The 20,885-nt window shown below is 43.2% G+C and overlaps 2 protein-coding genes across 2 annotated transcripts; both read right to left on the bottom strand.

Annotated features, from left to right (window-relative positions):
- Window positions 1-14,753: 14,753 nt before the first annotated feature.
- On the bottom strand, window positions 14,754-17,111 carry LOC127785164 (BURP domain-containing protein 14). The gene has a single exon (XM_052312585.1). The coding sequence runs from the start codon at window positions 16,934-16,936 to the stop codon at window positions 14,873-14,875; it is 2,064 nt and encodes a 687-aa protein (XP_052168545.1). The 5' UTR covers window positions 16,937-17,111; the 3' UTR covers window positions 14,754-14,872.
- A 485-nt stretch (window positions 17,112-17,596) lies between these two features.
- Window positions 17,597-19,303, bottom strand: LOC127784271 (disease resistance protein RUN1-like). Its single transcript, XM_052311467.1, is given in 3 exon segments — window positions 17,597-18,544; window positions 18,895-19,230; window positions 19,232-19,303. Coding segments are annotated over 3 exon segments (1,356 nt in total).
- Window positions 19,304-20,885: the final 1,582 nt, after the last annotated feature.

The following is a 20,885-nucleotide window of genomic DNA, read 5'->3' as shown; positions in this document are numbered from 1 at the left end:
GTTTTCAGTCAGGGGGCTACTATAATAATAATGGAGTGTGATTTTTATCAATTCAATTTGCTTACTTGATGTATCATTGCCCTGCTTGATTTCTTGGCTTAGTCAATGAGGACTGAAAGTTTTTTAACAACTTTTGCGGGTTTTAGGCTCAACAAGGTTTGACAAAAACTTTTAAGAAATCAGGAACTAAGTTAAGATATCAAGCACAGCATAAATTCATCAGTATTGTACAAATTGTGCCTCCATCATCATTAATCATCAAAATCATTGGTACATTAATCAGTATCAGTCTTTTCATCATCTGAATTATCAGGACCAGTCGGTCGAAGATCGGTGTCCTGAAATCTCTCAACTACATCAGCAGCAATCTTGTCAGCGGCTTTCTGCGCATCACTAATGAGGTCAAGAGCAGCTTCTTCGCTCGTCCCGTCTGCAAAGCCATCAATGGCATCAACGTCAACCCTCGGATAAAGAGATTTGGTCATCGCCAACGCCAGACTTGCTCCCATACTTCCAGCTTCTTTGATGTTCTTGAAATATGTATCCGGAGCAACTCTCAGCTTGTCGAAAATTTCAGAAGTATCAAGTGCACTCGGGCCGTTGTTATTGAAGAACATCGCTTGAACAATTGGGGCAGCAGCGTTAGCAACCTCATCCCGGGCTCCTTCAAGTTTTTTGATCTTGCCAACCAGGACGTCGAATTGAGCTTGAGATTTGATCTTGCGGTCTGCATCAACAGATTCACATTAATAAGTCAGCATATGGAGGATAACGGCTTTTGAGGTATTGATTGTTGATACCTTCAATTTCTTTTAAAGCCAGGTCTCTTTGTCTTGCCAGTTCTGCCTTGTCATTCTCTAGAATTTGAATATGCTTCTCCAACTGAGATATCTTGGCAGCTTGCACTACATTGATTACGGTTAATCAAGATTGCTAAGATAACAGTATGAGTCAGTTGAGCAGAGTTTGTGTGTACCTTTTGATAAGCCACTCAGTTCAAAATTTGATTCCTGGAGCTCAGCGATCCGATCCCTCAGATCATGTTCATTCTTCCTGGCAAGTTCTTTCGCTTCGTGCAGTTGATTCCTGGTGGCTTCGAGGGTTCCGAGATGAGGGACTAACCTCTCTAGGGTTGCGGTTTTCACCTCGTTCCTAAGATGAATCCTCTGCGGGGCAGTTTAATCAGCACTCGAGCCAGATGGCAAACAAGATAGCTGAGGTCAGGCATCCAGGAACTTACATTTACAATGCGAGTCGCTTGGTTGAGTGCCTTTTTCAGTAGACAGACCTCTTCGTCTTCTTTTTGCCGGTTTATTACAATTCCTTGAGGCTGCAGATTATCATCCCACCACTTCACCAGAATGGGAGGGCACGAATCTTCGGCTGCTTGTATACGGGGGATTTCTTCTTCATCACCAATCATTGGTCCTAATGTATTCACTGACAAAGGTTAGACAATTGATCAGAGTTATTTGGGTCAACATGGTTTCAGACAAAGCGTTTACCCGTAATGATTTCTGGACGAGGACGAGTGGATTCGGATGCCTTTAAAGGAGATCCAGATCTCTGGTTATTGCTGGCGTTTTGTCCGCGAGGGTTGTCTGCTTGGGTTTCGACTTCTGGAATCTCTTGGTTTGGCCCTGCGTCCGACTGGTTTCCAGTCGGGGGCTCCTGATTAACTCCGGCTTCGGCTTCGGCCGACTGGGTTCCAGTTGGGGGTTGATTACCAGATTCTACATTATCTGTTGCCGGCTAATTGTCACTCGGGTGATCCCCAACAGTTGGCCCGGTTTCTTTGGAAGAACTCGTATCCATGTTAGTCGGGTCAGAGTCTTTCCCAGACGGGTCTATATCAGATGGTTTCCTGCAAATTTGATTATCAGTATTATTGCCACAATGGGTGCGCATCAATACAAGGGAGATCGTTATATGAGTTGCACCTAGAAGACTTCCTGATCTTTGGCACAGGGCGACTGGATGTTTTCTTCCTTGGAGTAGCCTGTTTTGGTAGTTTCTTGGTCGTCTCTCGGTCTTCAGGCCTCCTGGTGGTATCATCGGCTTCGTCGTCACTTAGAACCAGCTTCCTCTTTCGAGAATCTGACTGGCCGACTGGATCAGAAGCACTTGGTTGAGTTTCAGACCGAATTCTTGGTCCTCCGCTCCCTTGCCCAGTTTGGTGGCGGGGAGATTGGCGTTGAGCGATTGGGGGATCCGACTTCATCAAAGCGAATTCCTGGGTGTAATATCCTTCATTGTTAACTGATTCAACAAGAAAACAAGATCATATTTTGAGAAGGGTTGAAGTGTATGAATACGTACCGGTGGAGGAGGATTGAATGCATTGAACGGTACGACTGGCAGCAAGTGTGAGTAGCTGACAACGATGGCGTTTGAGAAGATCTTATACATCCTTTCCTTCATGACCTTGAAGTCAAGAGAACCTGGATCTTCACGGTTTGGATCATGCTTGCCGTCAAATTCGAAGGCTGTGCGAGATCTTTCTTTGATTGGAGCTAACCGACACTTGATAAAGTGCCGGGTGATCTGTTCTCCTTGAAGGCCCTGTTCTTTCAGCTTTATCACCCTCTCCATCAGTTCTACTGCTTGTGCAGCTTCATCTCCCATTAGCAGTGAGTTCCAAGTATCCCGGTAAACTGGAGGAAGACAGGAGTACTCGGGAAGAACAGGCTTGGGGTTTTGAACATAAAACCAGTTTGCGTGCCAGCCTTTATTTGAGGTCTTGAAGGGCATGGAAAAGTATTTTTGGCTTAGTGTTCCCCTGAGTTGGAAACCAGCACCCCCAACGACGCATGGTTTGCTCTTATTTGGCTGGGGCTTGAGGAAGAAGATGCGGCGGAACAAGGCGAAATGAGGCCTAATGCCCAGAAAAGCTTCGCAGGCATGGATAAAATTGGCAATATGCACTATGGAATTTGGATTCAGATGATGCAAGCTAATCCTGTAGAAGTTCAGAATACCCCAGAAAAATCTTGAGGTTGGAAGAGAAAATCCGCCATAGAAGAAATGAGCAAATACCACGATTTCGTGTGTATCGGGGGTCGGGAATGCCTCACCAAATGCCGGTCGCCACCCGATGATCTCTTTTGCTAGAAGAACGCCGTGCGCCACCATCTCCTTCAGATTGTCTTTCGTCACATCGGAGGGCGCCCACTGACTCTCGAAGCTTTCTCTTTCTTCCGCCATGAATGTGAACTGGATGATTTGATTTAGTTCGAGATACGACTGGAAAGGGATGGGGAGTCGGAGCGGTGGATGCGGGGAGAAATTTCGTGAAGTTTTTGAGGGTGGATTGGAGCGGATTGATGAACCCTAGTTTGCCCGGCGCAGTTTTGTACTGTAGCAGGAAATGGGGAAAATGGCGAGAGTCTCGGCGGGGAAGACGAAACGACGTTTGGACTTCGGTGTTTTTAGGGTATCAGGAGTACTAATGGGCCTGGGCCTGTACAGTACTTCAGCCCAATTATGTTTTCAGCGTGGCCCGTTGTGATCCCTAGGGACTTAGGCGCTTTTTGCTTTGGCAATATGTGCTCACAATGATGCGGCCCGATGCTGTTGAAATCCTTTTTAACGCGATTCAATAATTATTTGGAATTATTATGATGCACATGAAAAGGTGCCCGACAGAAAGGTGTTATACCATTTTTTGTAAGCTTTTTTAGGCTGCAAAAGCTGTTGGGTTAATTTGAGATGACTGGTTTATTAGTAGTCATTCTCCTAGCATGTCATGTGCTTATTTTGATTATGGTAAGGGTTATAGCCTAGGCTAATGAACTTCTTAATTACCATGATCTTTATCAAATTTGGTGGATCATTTTAAGAGTTTCTTACTCGGATTCCTACCAAATATATCTATTTTTAGACCTTTTGAGTGGTTATCATTCGGCCCTTTTCATATTTTTTATCCTTGATGTATTCAAGTGAGAAGTAGTCGGCTGGGTGTTGTATTGAGTACCATGCATGCTTCGATATAAAATCACTCGGTTCTTGACTATATGTTTAGTTTTTTCAACTAATCACATAGTCGGGGGCTACACCTAATTAGGTGCATCTACTCGATGCACCATGTTTTATTTTCGCCCTTCACAGTCTTTTAGCACTCGGCAAGCCGGAGCAAGTTGAATTGAAGCACTCGGATTATTGTTTTTTGTTTCGAGAAGACTATTTTGGTCAACTGTGAAGGTCTCGGGGGCTACTGTGGAGATTATGGTTACCCCATATCTACATGGCGGTTATATTCCAGCTGGATATATGGTACCAAATATAGATAGAATATCTTTATGAGGACTCGGGTTAGATTCTAAACTTGTATGTCAAGAAAATACCCGGGATCCTAGTCGGTTACGATTGTATTTTATCTGTAATCCCATATTCCGTTAGGATATGGACTGTACTTTGTAATACGGATCCCTTCCCCTATATAAGGAGGGGTCCGGGTACCTTTCGGGACGATTCTCTTTCCCAATTTTATACAATCAATAACACACTCGGCAGAATCATCCCCGGACAGGAGTAGGGTATTACTTCTTGAATAAGAAGGCCTGAACCTGTATAAAATTCCTTATTTCCAAACCCATCCACTTTCCTAACTTGATAGCCACCCCTTTTATTATTGCCGAAATCTTATTTCGACAGATGGATTATTTGGGGGATATGGGGGTTGGTGCTTGCATCTATAGATGTAACATGATTCTCTTTGTGTACACTTCATTAGTGGTATAAGAGATATGGTATGCATGCCCTCGTTATTTCTCTTGATTGTTCATCACTAATGGTGCCAACAATCACTAATAAAATGCTTAGAAAACTTTGCCTTTACATAGACGGGCTGATAGCCGTGTCTGAAGCAGAATTTCCATAGGGGATACATTGAGAAAACCGTCTATAAAAAGAATATTTTCGCATGTGGTGGCTTGACTACTTGTGCAAAACTATATATTTGTACTCACAATATTATTGTACTCACAATGAACAATAAACAATTAATTTCGCATACCGAATACAAAATAAAAAAACACAACGCACTCAATTATTTGCACGATCCAGATTTATTCACATACTAGCTAAATGATCGTGCTTCGCTATGGATAAAAAGACAAAATATCATAATATTGCCTCAAATAAAATAAAAATATATTTTCCATGGAATATGTTTTCCACCTTTTTTTAATAGGGAATACTCACCTTAAGTTAATCTTATATGTGATTAACTATTTAGATGATTTAGTTGTAATATAATACTTCCTCCGTTTCACAATGACTTCTAGCATTTTCCACATACATATTGATGCTAATGAATCTACATAGATATATATATATATATATGTCTAGATTTATTAATATCAATATGAATTTAGGAAATGCTAGAATGATTTACATTGTGAAATGGAGGGAGTATTAGGAAGTTAGGGGGTGATATGTAAAAGGCACATTCGGCCACCACCATTAATTAGACTATTAGAGTCTTTTTTTTTTTAAGTATCGGTATAGAATTTGAGCAAAAACACAGCGCCACAATATTCGAAATACCCATAAAAAAAACACACAAGAAACCCAAGAAACTAAGGGGTGTTTAGATCCAGGTTGTCCCATGGGTTGTCCCTAATCTGATGACAGCTTTGGCCACTTCTCTTCCTCACTTGTGGTGATATATATATCTCGTAACGTGGATTTTCTCCTCACTCTATCTCTTCACTCCTTTGTCAGCCTCACCACGCTAACCCTTATATATATATATATATATATATATATATATATATATATATATATATATATATATATATATATATATATATATATATATATAGACACACACTAGCAAACATGCCCGTGCGTTGCAACGGGTGAAAAAAACGTAATGATAATAAACGTTTTTCATTCATAACCATGTCGATGACAATCAGAAAATTGGAACATCTTAAATGTAATAGCCCAATCTCGATGATGGCAACCTTACGTTTTTTGCTTTACCTAAAATAATTATAATTGAATTATTCATATAACAACATGCATATAATCTAAAATATTCTTTTAATCTCATTCTTGCAACCAATCAAATCCTACACTGCTTCGTATGGTCAAGTCTACACAAAATAGAGTCACTGTGCACTCTTCTCTAAATAACAATTAAAATATGTTTATTTTCTAAGATTATTTTTATATAATATGTTATCAAGAATAATAGCTATACTTAAAAAAATAGTATGATAATTGCATACAAAGATGTGCAGGGTCTCCACTACAGGAGAATAGATGACAAACAAAAGTCGTGTAGGAGATGGAAAAAAGTGGATGGAGCCTATCCGACCAAGTGTCCATCAATTTAGCTTTTTTTTTCTTTTTTTTTTTGCTTTTTTACAGACGATGGAAATATTTTTTCTCGTGTGTTTTTTTTACTATGGAACTTTTTTTCTAGCGCGTTTTCTTTTGCACTTTTTTCTGGCAATTTTTTTCCTCACGCGTTTTTTGAACCGTTTTTATTTTCTCGCGCATCTTTTTTTTAAAAAATATACGGTAGAAACTTCTCTTTTTAAATAGTTAGATTATATTAGATTAGAGATAAAGAAGAGATATAAACGGACAACTAAAACGACGAATAGAAATTAGACTTTTTTCCACCGCGCTTTTTTCCGCCCTTTTTATTTTTTTCTCGTGTATTTTTTTTACGAACGGTTTTTTTCACCACTTTATTACTGTGTCGGACCTTCTAGATATAATAGGATTCAATTTTTTTTACCGCGTCACCTGTAATTCATTTTTCTTTTTAATTAGACTTTTTTTTATTTTTTTCGTCCTTTTTCTACCGCGTCGACGGAGTTGGATTCGTTTCGATTTTTCTTCCCCTTTTTTTCCTTCTTTTGATCGGACAGATTTGTTTTTTTGTCCCCTTTTTTTATCGGACTTTTTTTTATTTTTTTTTCCCGGTTTTTTTGCTCGGTTTCCTTTTTTCGCCCGGTCGATTTTTTTACCGCGTCACATATAATTTCTTTTTTTTTGGAATCGGACATTTTTTTTTATCTTTTTTGCCTTTTTTTACCGCGTTGACAGAGTCGGATTCGTTTCGATTTTTCTTCCCCTTTTTTGCCTTTTTTTTTGGGATTGGACAGATTTGTTTTTTTTCGCCCTGTTTTTTATCGGACTTTTTTTTATTTTTTCGCCCGGGTTTTTAGCTCGGTTTTTTATGCCCCGTCGATTTTTTTTACCGTGTCAAATATAATTCCTTTTTTTTGAATCGGACAATTTTTAAAAAAAATTTCACCCTCTTTTTACTGACTCGTTTCCTTTTTTTCCGCTTTTTTTTGCTCCGTATTTTTTTTGGATCGGACTCTTTTTTTTTCTCCCGTTTTGTTCGCTCTGATTTTTTTTTGATCGGACTATTGTTTCGCCAGGTTTTTTTGGCTCGTTTTTTTTGCCAGGCTCCTATTTTTTTATTGGGTCGGACAGAATTTTATTTTTGCCCTTTTTTACACTCCGTTTTGTGATCGGACTTTTTCTCGCCCGGTTTTTGTGCTCGGTTTTTTTCGTCCGGTTTTTTGACGGACGAGGTAAGTACCTCTTTTTTTTAAGTAGTATATATATATACTACTTAAAATATATATATATATATATATATATATATATATATATATATATTGATAAAAGAGGAGGATATAATAGGAGGTGGCGAGGCGGAGTGGTAGTACGTATAGAACGATGTGAACAACTTTTGATGCTCGGCATTTTAAGCTTTTAGTAGATTACCAAAGAGTTACGAGGGAAACATATAAGAACAGGAGGCTATATTAAGAGCAAGTTTAATAGTATAGCCAACTGCTAGCTCCAAATCATTTATAGCTAATTTATACAATAACTACCTATAAATATGTACTTCCTCCGTTTCACAATATAAGTCATTCTAGCATTTCTCACATTCATATGGATGTTAATAAATTTAGATAGATATATATGCCTAGATATGAATGTGAGAAATGCTAGAATGACTTATATTGTGAAACGGAGGGAGTCCTACACTATTAATATATGGTCCCACCTGTTACCCGCTGCTCATCTTTTTTTTCTTTTATCTTTTCCATATGTACTTATAACTGGCTGCTCATCTTTTTTTTCTTTTATCTTCTCCATATGTACTTATAAGGGCATCCACAATGTACTTCAAAACCAGTCCATAGCCAATAAAATAATACATTCAGCTATCTAACCACATTGTGAAAGTAGTCCATAGAAGAGAAATAACAAAAGTCATCCATAAGCATATGGGCTACCCATATAGAATAAAATATGTCATTTGTCTCTATTTCCTCTCTCCTCCTCATACTACTTACTAACCATATACATTGTGAATATTGCAATAGTTAAAATCCACAAATGTGGGTCCCATCTATATGGACTACTTTAGCTATATACATTGGTGTTGTCCTAACTGGCTTTTAGTTTGCTATTGTGCCTGCTCTAAGAGCGCCGCCAAAGAAAAGACTTTTCTAGCTAGAGTCGTTCGCTTATGCCAATCACCTTAATACCATGATTTCCACAAACGATCAACCTAATTAACCGACCGTTTCCCGAAATAGAACTTTTAATAGATGATCATAAATGTGAAAATTAATATGTATATTTCCAGAGTCCGACTGCCTTTGGCGCAAAACTTTCTGGAAGCAGTCTTTCATACGTCCACCCCCAAGCACAGCGATGGTGGCACTTGTGAACCGCGGATTTGTTTTTCTAGGTACACAATTATTGGAGAGGTCTTTTAATTATCTCACGTTCACTGGTGGACAAATCCTTTTTAATATCGGTTCACAACCCTTCAATAGTCCCGGTTATACAACCGGGACTACGAATCCGAGACTAAAGATGCATATTTTTAGTCCCGGTTAAAATAACCGGGACGGTTAGTGTTAAAAACCGGGACTAAAGATTTAGTCCCGGTTAGAGTTAACAACCGGGACTAATGTTTTTTCTTTTTTTTCCTGCTTTCATGATTTCGAGCACCACCATTCATATTATCCTCGAATCATTTTAACACCACAGATCATTCGCAAAATCCCCAAATACATCAAGCTGCATTTTTATCCCCAAATACATCACAGATCAATCACAAAATCCCCAAATACATCAAGCTGCATTTTATCCCCAAATACATCACAAATCATTCACAAAATCACAAAAACATCTCCACAAATTCATTCACACATCACACGTCACACAGATCAGAAAAAAAATCGACATCGCACAGATCGGCCGCACATATCACACAGATCAGGAAAAAAAAAACCACATCATAGAGATCGGGCGCCGGCCGTCCGCCGCCTCACCGGCCTCCCGCCGGCCGCCTCGGGCTCCGCCGCCGCCTGGGGAGCGCCGCCACACCGGGAGCACCGCCACCCGCCGCCTCACCGCCCGCCCGGGGAGCGCCGCCTCGCGGGCCTCGCCGCCCGCCTGCCCGGCCACCTGCCGCCTCGCGGGCCTCGCCGGACTCGCCCGTCCGGCGGCGCACCGCCTCACGGGCCTCGCCGGCCTTGCCCGCCCGGCCGCCCGCCGCCTCGCGGGCCTCGCCGGACTCGCCTCGCCGGCCGCCCGCCGCCTCGCCGGCCTCGCCTGCCGCCTGCTCGGCTGCCCGCCTCCCTGCCGCTGCCGCCCGGCCTCACGTGGTAGGAGGAGGAGGAGGAAGAGAAGAGAAGGGGGAGGAAGGTGAGAGGAGAATGGATGCAGGAGGTTGAGGCTGAGAGGGATAAGCTAGCTAGCGAAGGGATGGAGAGGACGGTGGGATCGAAGAGATAAAGGATAATTAATGAGAGGGAAGAGGACGGTGGACTGGCGTGCGCGGCTCAGTTGATCTTTTGCTCCCGGTTGGTATAAACAACCGGGACTAAAGATCTATTTTTAGTCCCGGCTGTTTATACCAACCGGGACTAAAAATGAGCTGGGACCTAACTCGACCCGACAACTTTTTGAACCGGGACTAAAAATGATCTTTAGTCCTGGTTAATGTTACCAACCGGGACTAAAGGTTAAAAAGATTTTAACCGGGACTAAAAATTTTTAGTCCCGGTTTCTATTCGAACCGGGACTATTGTGAATTTTGGGTGACCGAACAAAGATGGTTTCTCCACCAGTGGTTGTTAGTACGTACTTGCGGGTCAGTTCCGTGTATAAACACAGTGAATCAGTGATACTGACTTTTATATATTGTTAATATACCACGCGGATATATAGAAAAGGAGGTATCTCACCAATTCACCAAGCAAGGGTCCAAGTCAATCGACGCTCTTGTCCTTCATTTTTGGTGTTGTTTCTAAAGAAAATTGTGCACGTGATACGCACTATGATCGATCCTAGCTAGCTAGCAGTTGTACGAGTATAAGAAAATGAAGAGATCCGTTTAGAAAAGTTGGAGATGTGGCCAGTTATTTTGATATGGATCAATCTTGACTCTTGAGAGAGAAGAACTTAGGTAACATCGCCACGTATATAGTTGAAGCCTCCTCTTCTTGATAATATTTTTTATTATTACTATTTCGAAAATAACGCTTCATGTTGCAACAGTGGTGGTGTTGTTTTTCCGAAACAGTACAACATGCATGCAAACTCAACCCTATAAATACACGCTTGCACACTCTACCCCTATAAGCACTTTTAAAAAAAGTAGGTTCGTATATCTTAAAATTAATGAAATTACATATACAAACATATTGCCATTGATGAGTATGTTACCTAGATATATGCGGTGACGGAGGCTTCACGTGGACAAATTCTTCGTGTGGAGTGAGGGGATGAGAAAAAATTGTTGCCCCATTACATTTCATGGGGGCAGCGATAGGGGAATTTTGGCTCTGCCAGGGCAAGTACAGTGTTGTAAGGCATAACCACCATAAACACAAAGACCAGAAATGAATTATTATCACTTTCTTGTTTGGATCATCTCAATAATAACAATTCATATATACATCTAATGGAATTAGAGATATTAAGACGAAGGATTTTAAAAAATAAATTTAAGGAAGAGGAATGTGCTAGTCAATTGCATGTATACATACACGTTTTGTTTTGTACTATGAAACATCGAAAAAAACTGGTTGCATATAGGGGCAAACACATCCGCTCGGCAAGGTGAGTCAGCCAGCCCAGCTATCAGAGAAATCAAGTATTTGAAGTAGGGATTAAAAACATAAGTGGTTCCATTTTGACCATACATAATATGTGATTCTTTAGCACATATTACCGTCTATGTACACCCTCCTAAATAATTTTGGTGGAGCACTTAACCCCCTAATTAATTTTTGTATCATTTAATTTATACCCCTTGAAAGCGGTTCCCCTCACTGCTTGACTTAACAACATCTTCTTTTTTTATCTCTCTACATATAAGCTGTATTTACACATAAATTTGGTAGGATTAATATATCCATTATAACCTACCGCTTAACATTTGTTAATATTTTTTATCACTATTTACATATGTTTGGAAGCACTTATTTTGACAAATACTTTCATACTTTGGTAATGGTGTCATTTTAAAGTTGTGTCGGTCACTTTTTGCATCTTATATTTTGGGATTTAAAGAGTAGGTATAAATGAAAATGTTCCTATTACAAGGGGCAATTCCTTCTACCCGACTCATGTGTAACTGAAAAACACAAAAATCTTATCCCGGAAAAGCTCAAAGCGCGCTGGCCAGGACTCCTGCCCAACCAATGCTAACGTGTATCCATCCCGGCTCAACCCCTCTCCTGCCCAACTACGATGGGCCTCCAAGTCAGTTGCAACGTGTATCCATCCCGGCTCACGATCTATCATGGACTCTCATGCTTCTCAGAGTCGTCTTAAAGCCCATACTGAATGGACCAAGTATTCCTGGACCATCTCTTCCAGCCCACACAGCATCCCAAGACGCCCAGAACTAGTAGTATTCTGGAGGAATATGTTCACTTTAGATCCCTCAATTTGTCGCCCAGACCAATTTCATCCCTGCACAGCAAAACCGGGTACAACGCATCCCCCAACTTACAAAACCGTGTAAACAAGATTCCTCGGCAGTATTGTGCCTGGTTTTCGCTAATGTTGCGCCTACGTGTTTCTTCCTTTGACTGGGTCTTTGTCCCACGTGGCATTGATGTGACGCTTACGTGACAATTCAATCTCGGAAAAAAAAACCATGGACTCACACGTTAGCTACACACCAAATAATTAAAAAAATGGTGAGGCTCGTGTGGCCCCACATGTCATTCTCACTCCTTCCTCTTATCTTTCCCGTGCATTGCAAGGAGAAGGGCGGAGTAGTGGTAGGCGACACAGAGGAGGGATGGGCAGAGCAGAGGGGCGGCGGGCGGCGGGCGACGGGTGAGCTCCTCACCCTCCCCACCTCCTACTCCTGCCCTCTTATCTATATCGTCTCTCTCTACACTACAAAAAGAAGTGTGGAGCGGCGTTGGGCAGCGTACAGGGGCAACAGGCGAAGCGGAGTGGAGCGATGGCATGAGGAGCAAACGGCGGCGGACGAGCTCCTGGAAGATGTTTGCTGCTTGGGCCACCAAGCGGGGGAGCTCAAGACAACGACGCTTCGTATCCTCCATGGCCCTTCTCGGCCAACCCCAACACCGTCGGTGACGCCGAAGTGCAGCACTGCCCTCACGACAGCCATGGTCTCCCCACCTCACCAAGGTCACCACCCGTCTCACTTGCCTTCTCTGTTGTTCTCCTTGCTACCCACCCACCGGTCCGCCGCCCGTCTTTCCTGTCCGCGTAGATCTAGGACGGCGCCCTCTCCACTATCGTCCCTCTTCTCTCCGCCACCCCTCTACTCCGCCAGCGCCGACCACACGCCTCACGGAGCTCGAGGAGCACCATGTCACCCGCCTCTTCATCCATTTTGGGGGTGCGCTCGGGGCCAAGGCGGTGGAGGCAGTTCTCAACAGCGGCATGCTGCTGGAAGAAGGTCGAAGGGAGGATAAGGAAAAAGAGAGGGAGGAGAGGGAGGGGATAGAGAGGAGGGAGGAGTGATGATGATATGTGGGGCCACATTGGGCTCACCATGTTTTATTATTTTGTGTGTGTAACTAACATGTGAATCCCATGGTTTTATTCTTTTTCCGGCATCGAATTACCATGTAAGCGACATGTCAATGCCATGTGAGACAAATATCTAGTCTAAGGAGCCACATAGGCGCCACGTTAACCAAAACCAGGGATAATACTGCCGAGGGACCTTGTTACCGGTTTTGTAAGTTGGGGGATGCATTATACCTGGTTTTGTGCTCAAGGGACGAATTTTGGACTCGGCGACAATTGAGGGACCTAAAGTGAACTTATTCATATTCTGGAGTAGTATGAAGGCTTAATAAGCCCAGTCGTAGTGCACTAATTTCAGCTAATCTGCCTCCGTTAATACTTGGCCATTTTTATTTTTCCTTGTTTTGGTTTAACCAAATCCTATTTTATAAATAAGCTTATAAAAATTTAAAATTATTATATTACTATATATAGTATGTTTCGCGGTAAATATAAATGTTCAAACCTCGTTTATCATAATTAAACAATTCAACAGATATTAGAGTTCAAACTAAAGCAACATCCGGTCAACATTGTCAATTAAATATAATGAAACATTGTAGTAGTAAATTATATTTGGTTTGGTTAGCAGCCTTTAACGGTTCACGCATCTGTATCACATTTTCTGTACCTTCATTTACATATTAATGGTCCATACATAGTTAATCTTACCACTCAAATCTGCACCTAAACTACTGTTTTCTGAGATGGATTTTGATAGCTATAATTAAGAAATATAGAAGATTGCCATTGACCGTCAACTTAACCCCAACATGAATGTTCACACTTCCATCGCTAGGTTTTAGGTGAGGATAAGCGAACAAGCTGCACTCCTGGTGCTACATATATTTGCATGAGCATGCACAAGGTGCTTTCAAACCACCACTTTTACCAATCCATCTACTTTACCAGTTTACATTTGATTAACAGTATGCATATATAATATTCATAAACCCAAAAAATCTTCGGGAAGTTGAGTGACTATATGCACTCCTGATTCAATAATTAAGAGACTGCGGAATTTGAATTTGAATCAGAGTATTTTTCTTTAAAATGTCTTTTTAGCGACCTATTGCTGTCAATTTCGGATAACATTAAAAATCTTCCCAATGTCTTGTACTCATTTGTCCTAAAATATAAGCATGCATTTCTAGGATTTAAAGTTTGTTCTCCATAAATTCCAAAAGATAGCAAATTTTAGCTATAGATCTAAATAATGGGATAGAGAGAGTATTGTGGTTAATTTTGCCACAACATGAGCATTCCTGATACACTAATTCCAATACACAAAAAAAATACACTTTTTTTTTTCAGCAAATCAAGTTCTCCGGAGGAGAATCTAAACAATTCAAAATTTAAAATTCAATCAATGAGATTACTGTAAGTGAATATTTTTCCTTTACCTAAGTATTTTCTAAACAACCTAGAAATATTTATATTTTTTAACAGAGGGAGTATTTGTTATTACATCAAAAATATATATTAAGGACAAAGCTTTTATATACGCTTCACCCCTTCAAATGGAGTTGGACAAACTTAGAACACCCAAAGTCTATGCATCCTTTTCATGTCCTCATAGGGAAACTTAGAACACCCAAAGTCTATGCATCCTTTTCATGACTCAAACAAATTCCTCATCCTGCATGATGAAACATATGAACTTGGTAGGATCAACCTTTTTCCCTGTAAAAAGTGACCATACAATTCATAGTTCGAGGCGTGCACTCTCAAAATAAAAAAGAAAAAAATTGTCAAAATCTTCCTTTTCTTTGAACAGAATAAACATAAACAAGTCAATCCAGTGTGTATATCAATTAGCTACTGTCCAAGTCATATCCCCTTGAAAGATCCAATGGCACACCTCCATCTCACCGGGTTTTCCACCAAGCGCGATGAATGCTCCGTGATTCGGGCTCCAATCCGACGTGTCGAGATGACAGATGGCCACGCCATGGTTGATCTTCTGGTTGGAATCGACGGCCAGGATGTCGGCCTCGTACACGCGGACGGTCGGCACCGAGTGGCAGTAGTACACCAGGTACGGGAACAGGCTCTGGTGGCACGACACCGACCGAGTCACGTTCCCGCCGGCGGGGACGCCGGCGACCCTGCCCAGCCTGACGTCGCCGCCGCCGCCGGCCGTGGACTCCGTGGCGCGCGCCACGACGTTGTCGCCGAGCATCTCCACGGCGAAGTCGACGACGTCCTCAGCCGACGTCGCGCACCGCTTCGTCTCGCCGCGGCTCGGCGGGCGCGCGCACTCGGCCACCGTGGACGACACCACCTGCCGCATCGCCGTGCCCGGCGCCGCGCCGAACAGCGCCGACACGGCGGCCGCGTCGAACGGGATCTTCGCGGCGATGTCGCGCGGCAGGAACGCCCGTGGCGGCGTCCGGTCGGCGATGTCCGGCATCGGCATCCGGTTGCCGGCGACGAGGTCACGCTCCCGGAAGAACTTCCCCGGATCCGGCGACCACAGCAGCGGCGGCCGGCGCGCCGCCGCCTCTATCTTGGACACCTCCATCTTCGACATGTTCTGGTACTCCTTGAACTCGACGCCGTCGTTGGAGTACGCCTTGAATGTCGTGTTGTCGCCGGAGTAGCGCGCGAAGCCGATGCGGTGGTTGGGGTTGGAGCCGAGGCCGTAGCCCTTGAACGTGACGCTCCCGGGGTTCACCGACTTGCCGTAGCTCTCGAAGCCGGCGGCGGCGCCATTGGCGTTGCTCGCGTACGACGTGAAGCTGTCGTTGCCGACGTTGGCGTCGTCCCTGTACCCCTTGAAGTCGTCGACGCCGGCGTTGCTGCCGGAGGCGTAGCTCTTGAACGTGTTCTCCGGCGTGTTGCCGCTGGCGCCGTAGGAGGAGAACGCATCGGAGGCGCCGTTCGCCCTGTCGCCGTAGTTGTCGAAGCCGGAGGCGATCGAGTTGGAATGGTTGCCGTACGTCCTGAACGACTCGGCGGCGCCGTTCGCCGCCTTGCCGTACGCCGCGAAGCTCTCCTCGCCGGTGTTGGCGTCCTGCGTGTACTCCGAGAACTCGCGGGACCGGCCGTTCCCGGTGTGGTCGTAGTTGCCGAAGGAGATGGCCACGGTGTTGGCCTCGCCGGCGTAGGAGGAGAAGCCCCCGGCGCCGCCCGTGGCGTCGCCGTTGTACGAGGTGAAGCTGGAGGTCCCGACGTTGCCCTCCGCCTCGTAGCTCGTGAACGAGTCGTTCCGCCCCTGCGACCCCTTGCCGTAGCGGCGGAACGAGTCGATGCCGCCGCCGCCGCCGCCGTTGCTGTGGCCGCTCGAGTACACGGCGAACTGATCGGCGCCGCCGCCGCCGCTGTTTCCGTAGCTGCTGAAGTTGCCGTTCTCGTAGTTCTTGAACGGCGCCGCGCCGCCGCCGCCGCCACCGCCACCGGCGGGGGCAGCAGCCGCGGCGGCGCCATCCCCGTCGGACGAGGACTTGGACCACGAGGATCCGGGCGTCGTGGGGCAGAGCAGCGACGCCGCGGCGCAGAACGCGCGGATCCTGGAGCCGAGCTGTCCCGCGGCGGCCAGGGTGGAGAACGCGGCGGCGTCGGGCGCGGACAGCGGCGAGAGCTTGGCGAAGAAGAAGGCCGGGTGCGGGTGGTTGCTGTGCACCTTCCGGTTCCAGTACCGGACGAACGCCGCCTTCGCCGTGAACGGGCTCGCCGGCAGCTCCGACACCCGCGGCGGCAGCACGCTCCGGTGCTGCATCATCGGGCGCAGCTGCGGCAGCGGCGACGGCGACGGCGACGGCGGCGAGGCGGCCGCGTCGGACCACGACGGTGACGCAGCTGAACGCGGCAGGTGACAGAGGAGGACGGCGATGGCGGCGGCGAGGAGGCGGGCGTGGCGAGGCGGCGCCATTGTTGCGGGGATGAGCTCGCGGGTTGCAGAAGAGGAGAGGAGATTAATAGGTGGGACTTGGCGTTGGCGTTGGCGGGAGAGAGGTTGATCGATGGGGCGCGTGGTGTGAAGTGTGAGTTTGGGTCGCAGTAGATGTAAGCTTGGTTCAGACTAGTTCAGAGTGAAGTGGTAACCCTGAGCCTGACCAATTGATTTCACTCGGTTTCACTTTCACATTGCAAAATCGTAGCAGCATGAGCACCAAACTTTGATCCAAGATAAAAATTTCCTAACCAACTTGATAGTTAAGCTGAGGAGGATTATGTTGCATTGGGTGTTTCTTTAATTTGTGAAGTCCAATTCGAACTTGTATGTTTATATTAATCTATCTTATCATTTTTTAAAATATATATATACATATAACTATTTAGGGGCATGTAAGAAACGAAGGTATGTCCCCTCGAGGGATGAAACTCCATCTCCGTGTTTCATACAACAGTGTTAAACTGTCCGTTTGTATACTGAATTTCATGGTTTTCTTGGCAGTAAATTGCTCCACTAGGTTACAAGAAAAACACATTAGTGCATACATATGCAACACCGTATCTCTTCAGTCAGATACACCTCTTGCTATTGCCCATTCAACTGAGATTGTCCCTCATTAGTTCAGTTGATCACAACCTATGAGTTCACTATGTGGAGGCTCTGGAGCTTGGTCAGTGAATCCGGTAGCTCAAGGTGAGCATGTGAAATGTTCAAGTACTCCAAACTACACAACTCACCAATACAATCTGGCAACCGTTGAAGCCCAGAGCAACTTGCTAAGCTTAAAGAACAGAGCTTAGAGAGGCCACCAAACGATTCTGGTAATCGCTGAAGACTGCAGCATCTTGCCAATTCAAGAATTTCTAAACGGGATAGGTTACCGAATTGATGAGGCAGTAGCTCAAGCTTGGTGCAACTTGATAGGTTGAGCAACTGAAGTTCATGAAGACCACAAATAGATACAGGTAGATTGCTGATCTCAGGACAACATGATAGGTTGAGGTGTTTTAGCCTCTTGAGATCACCAATGTTTCGAGGCAAGTTCTTGAGTTTGCCACATCCTTGCAGATTGAAGTATTTCAGCTTATCAAAAGTTCTGACGAACAAGGGCAGAACTTCGATGCATGTTTGTGAGAGATCCAAATACTCAAGGCTTCGCAAGAAGCACATTTCGTTGGGAAGTTCAGTTATCCTGAAGCACGAAACGTTGAGATATCTCAAATGCTTCAATTCACCGATAGAAGTAGGTAATTCTTGAAAGAGACATCCACTGAGATCCAAGAGACGTGAGTATCTTAGTATTGGGAATATATCCGCAATAGGCATTGTTGCCTCACAATTTCTGAAAATTGCTGCTTTTGCCGCCTTGGCCTTGGCTATCAAATCTTCGTGCATTGTAACTTGCCAACTGTAGTTACTTAATACTGCATACCGGAAAGGTTGATTTCTTACACAAACATTTGGTGATTTCGCACAATCCAAAGTAAAGATATCATCCGCAGCAATATATCTCAAAAAATCATAAACCAAGCTGTGCACTTTAAGAATGGTAGGAGGAGGATTCTTGCATTTCTTCTCGGAAACCTAAAAAAGAAGATTGTCGGTTTATCAGAATTATCTGTCAGTATCGAATATTCAAATTAGATGTGGGCCAACAATTTAGGCAAAATATCATAATAACAATCCAAACTGAACACTTAAACATGTAATAAGCCTGACCAAAAACCCAGAAGATGTGAAAAATAAAAGAATATACATTACTTGCAAAATAATGTTTTCTTGTTTTCCTGTTAGTGTAAGCACAATATTCAACCACCAATATTGCAACAGTATTAGTAAAAAAAAAATATTGCAACAGTAACAAGCTAACCAAGCTTATTGTTCATGAAAAAACAGGACAAGATTAATAACCGAAAAAATATTTAACAACTTACTAAGGATGTGTTGACAATTTGAAGAAATGATATTGATACAAGTGCTTCAATGAACATCTCCCCGTGTAGAAATGCAGGTAAGGTCCCATGTCTGTTTGAGTTAATCAAGTCTAATGCAATCCATTGACGAATGAGTTCATCCTTATCTATGTCGGATCCTCTCGGAAAGACTGACAAATATAAGAAACATGATTTTAACATCAAGGACATGTTGTAATATATCTGCTTGAATGATGAGAACACTTCCGTTTCGAGGGAATGTCTTTCCACTAGTTCCCACAATTCATCATTCCCTGCAGCAAGCCAAGTTTCCATGTCTTGATTCTGCACCATCAGACCAAGTGATTGAGCTAATATAGGCATGCCCATGCACCGCTTTACAATCGCCTTGCCAATTTTTGTCTGCCATGAATGAATTATTGCATCCCTACCTCCAAATGCTTTCTCAGAAAATAAAGTCCAGCAATCATCTTCAGATAAACCGCCTAACTTGTAAGATGGAATAGTCTGCATCACTTCTGCAACTTCTTCACTAGAAGTCGTCACTATAAATCTTGTACATTTATGTTTAGTCTTCCCCAGCACATACTTCAGATCAGGCAACCAGTGTTCGTTTGCATATAATAGACCATCTAGAACAATTAAACAGCTACTACTAGAAAGAATCTCTTCAACACAATCCTTAAACTTTAAGTAGCTTGGACAATCTGATCTATTGAGAATGTGGGAAAATTTTCCTTTCATCAATTTGTTAGCTTCCGAGATAATGGACACTGCAAATTTCTCAAGGTCAAAATTGTCGTCGACATGAATCCATATCCTAAGATCAAAGTCCCAACCTTCTTCATTATCCTCAAAAACTAACCTGGCAAGACTTGTTTTACCCAAACCTGGAAGGCCAACAATAGGAAGGATTGATAGGTCATCAGGATTACTTTGCGAGAGCAAATCTTTTAAATCTTGTTTCTCAGTATCCCTTCCAATGATTGTGGGTCCATCAAATCCTGCCATCTCCTTGTATTTCTCGTGTTTTGGATTAGTATGCTGATGATGTAATTTGAATTCGGCATCATTATTCCGCTTCAGAAATAAGGAAAAACTTCCAGCCACAAAATTTAATTTTGTACTGACTATATTCAATCTATGGGCCACAGTTGAATGCAAGAGTAGTGGACTCGATAACCAGAATAATGTCTCCTGCAAAAATTGCTCCCATTAGTTGAAATACTTTGGGTTCCCAAAAGACTATGCCAATATAGTACAAAATTATATTGGCATATATAGTTAAACTCTAATGAACATCTAGCAACTCAAGTCAACATGATTAGTATGGTAGCAAATGGTATTGCAGTTGTCTGCACAAGTTACAGATTTTCATGAGTTACTCAATTGCAAGCATTACTGTATAGTCTGTAGTATTGTACAACCAACAGTGCTGTGGAAGAGGTGCACGGTAAATATGAAGTGTGGGTTGGATAATGTTTAGTCAAGTTACAGAACAACAAATTGCTAGGCTAAAAAAAGAACTGATTTATGTATGCAAAAAATTAGGGAAACTGTGGCAGTAGACAATTAGCTAGCCAAGAAATGCCAAGCAGCAATACAACACAACAATGTGTTTTTTTTTCTTTTAATTCTTCAATCTAAAACAGACAGTAGAAAGAAGTACTAGCATAAAACTACTTCTGCTAATGCAAGGCTTAAGAAATCACATTTATCTCAACGGATCGATGTATCAACTGATATATGTGAGGCACTGAGCCATAGCTTTGAACAGGAAAAATGTTCATGTCCACTCTACCCCCAACCAACAAATTGCTATCTGACATAATAACATGAAACTCTGTAGGCTCAATATCTTTACATAAATAGTACTTTATTTCTTTTGCGAGGCAATACTTCAATTCAATATCCGAGACAAAGACATTATGAAGCGTGTTAATCGACAATATCATATCACAGTACCAAATGATGAACAAAATTTGATAGTG

The sequence above is a fragment of the Oryza glaberrima genome, chromosome 9, assembly GCF_000147395.1.
Source record: "Oryza glaberrima chromosome 9, OglaRS2, whole genome shotgun sequence".
Taxonomy (NCBI): Eukaryota; Viridiplantae; Streptophyta; class Magnoliopsida; order Poales; family Poaceae; genus Oryza; species Oryza glaberrima.
Note: the sequence above shows the minus strand (reverse complement) of the source record. Positions and strands in the feature narration are given on the sequence as shown.

Excerpts from the sequence above, each read along its gene's own strand:
- LOC127785164 (XM_052312585.1), bottom strand. The coding sequence starts at position 16,936 with ATGGCGCCGCCTCGCCACGCCCGCCTCCTCGCCGCCGCCATCGCCGTC.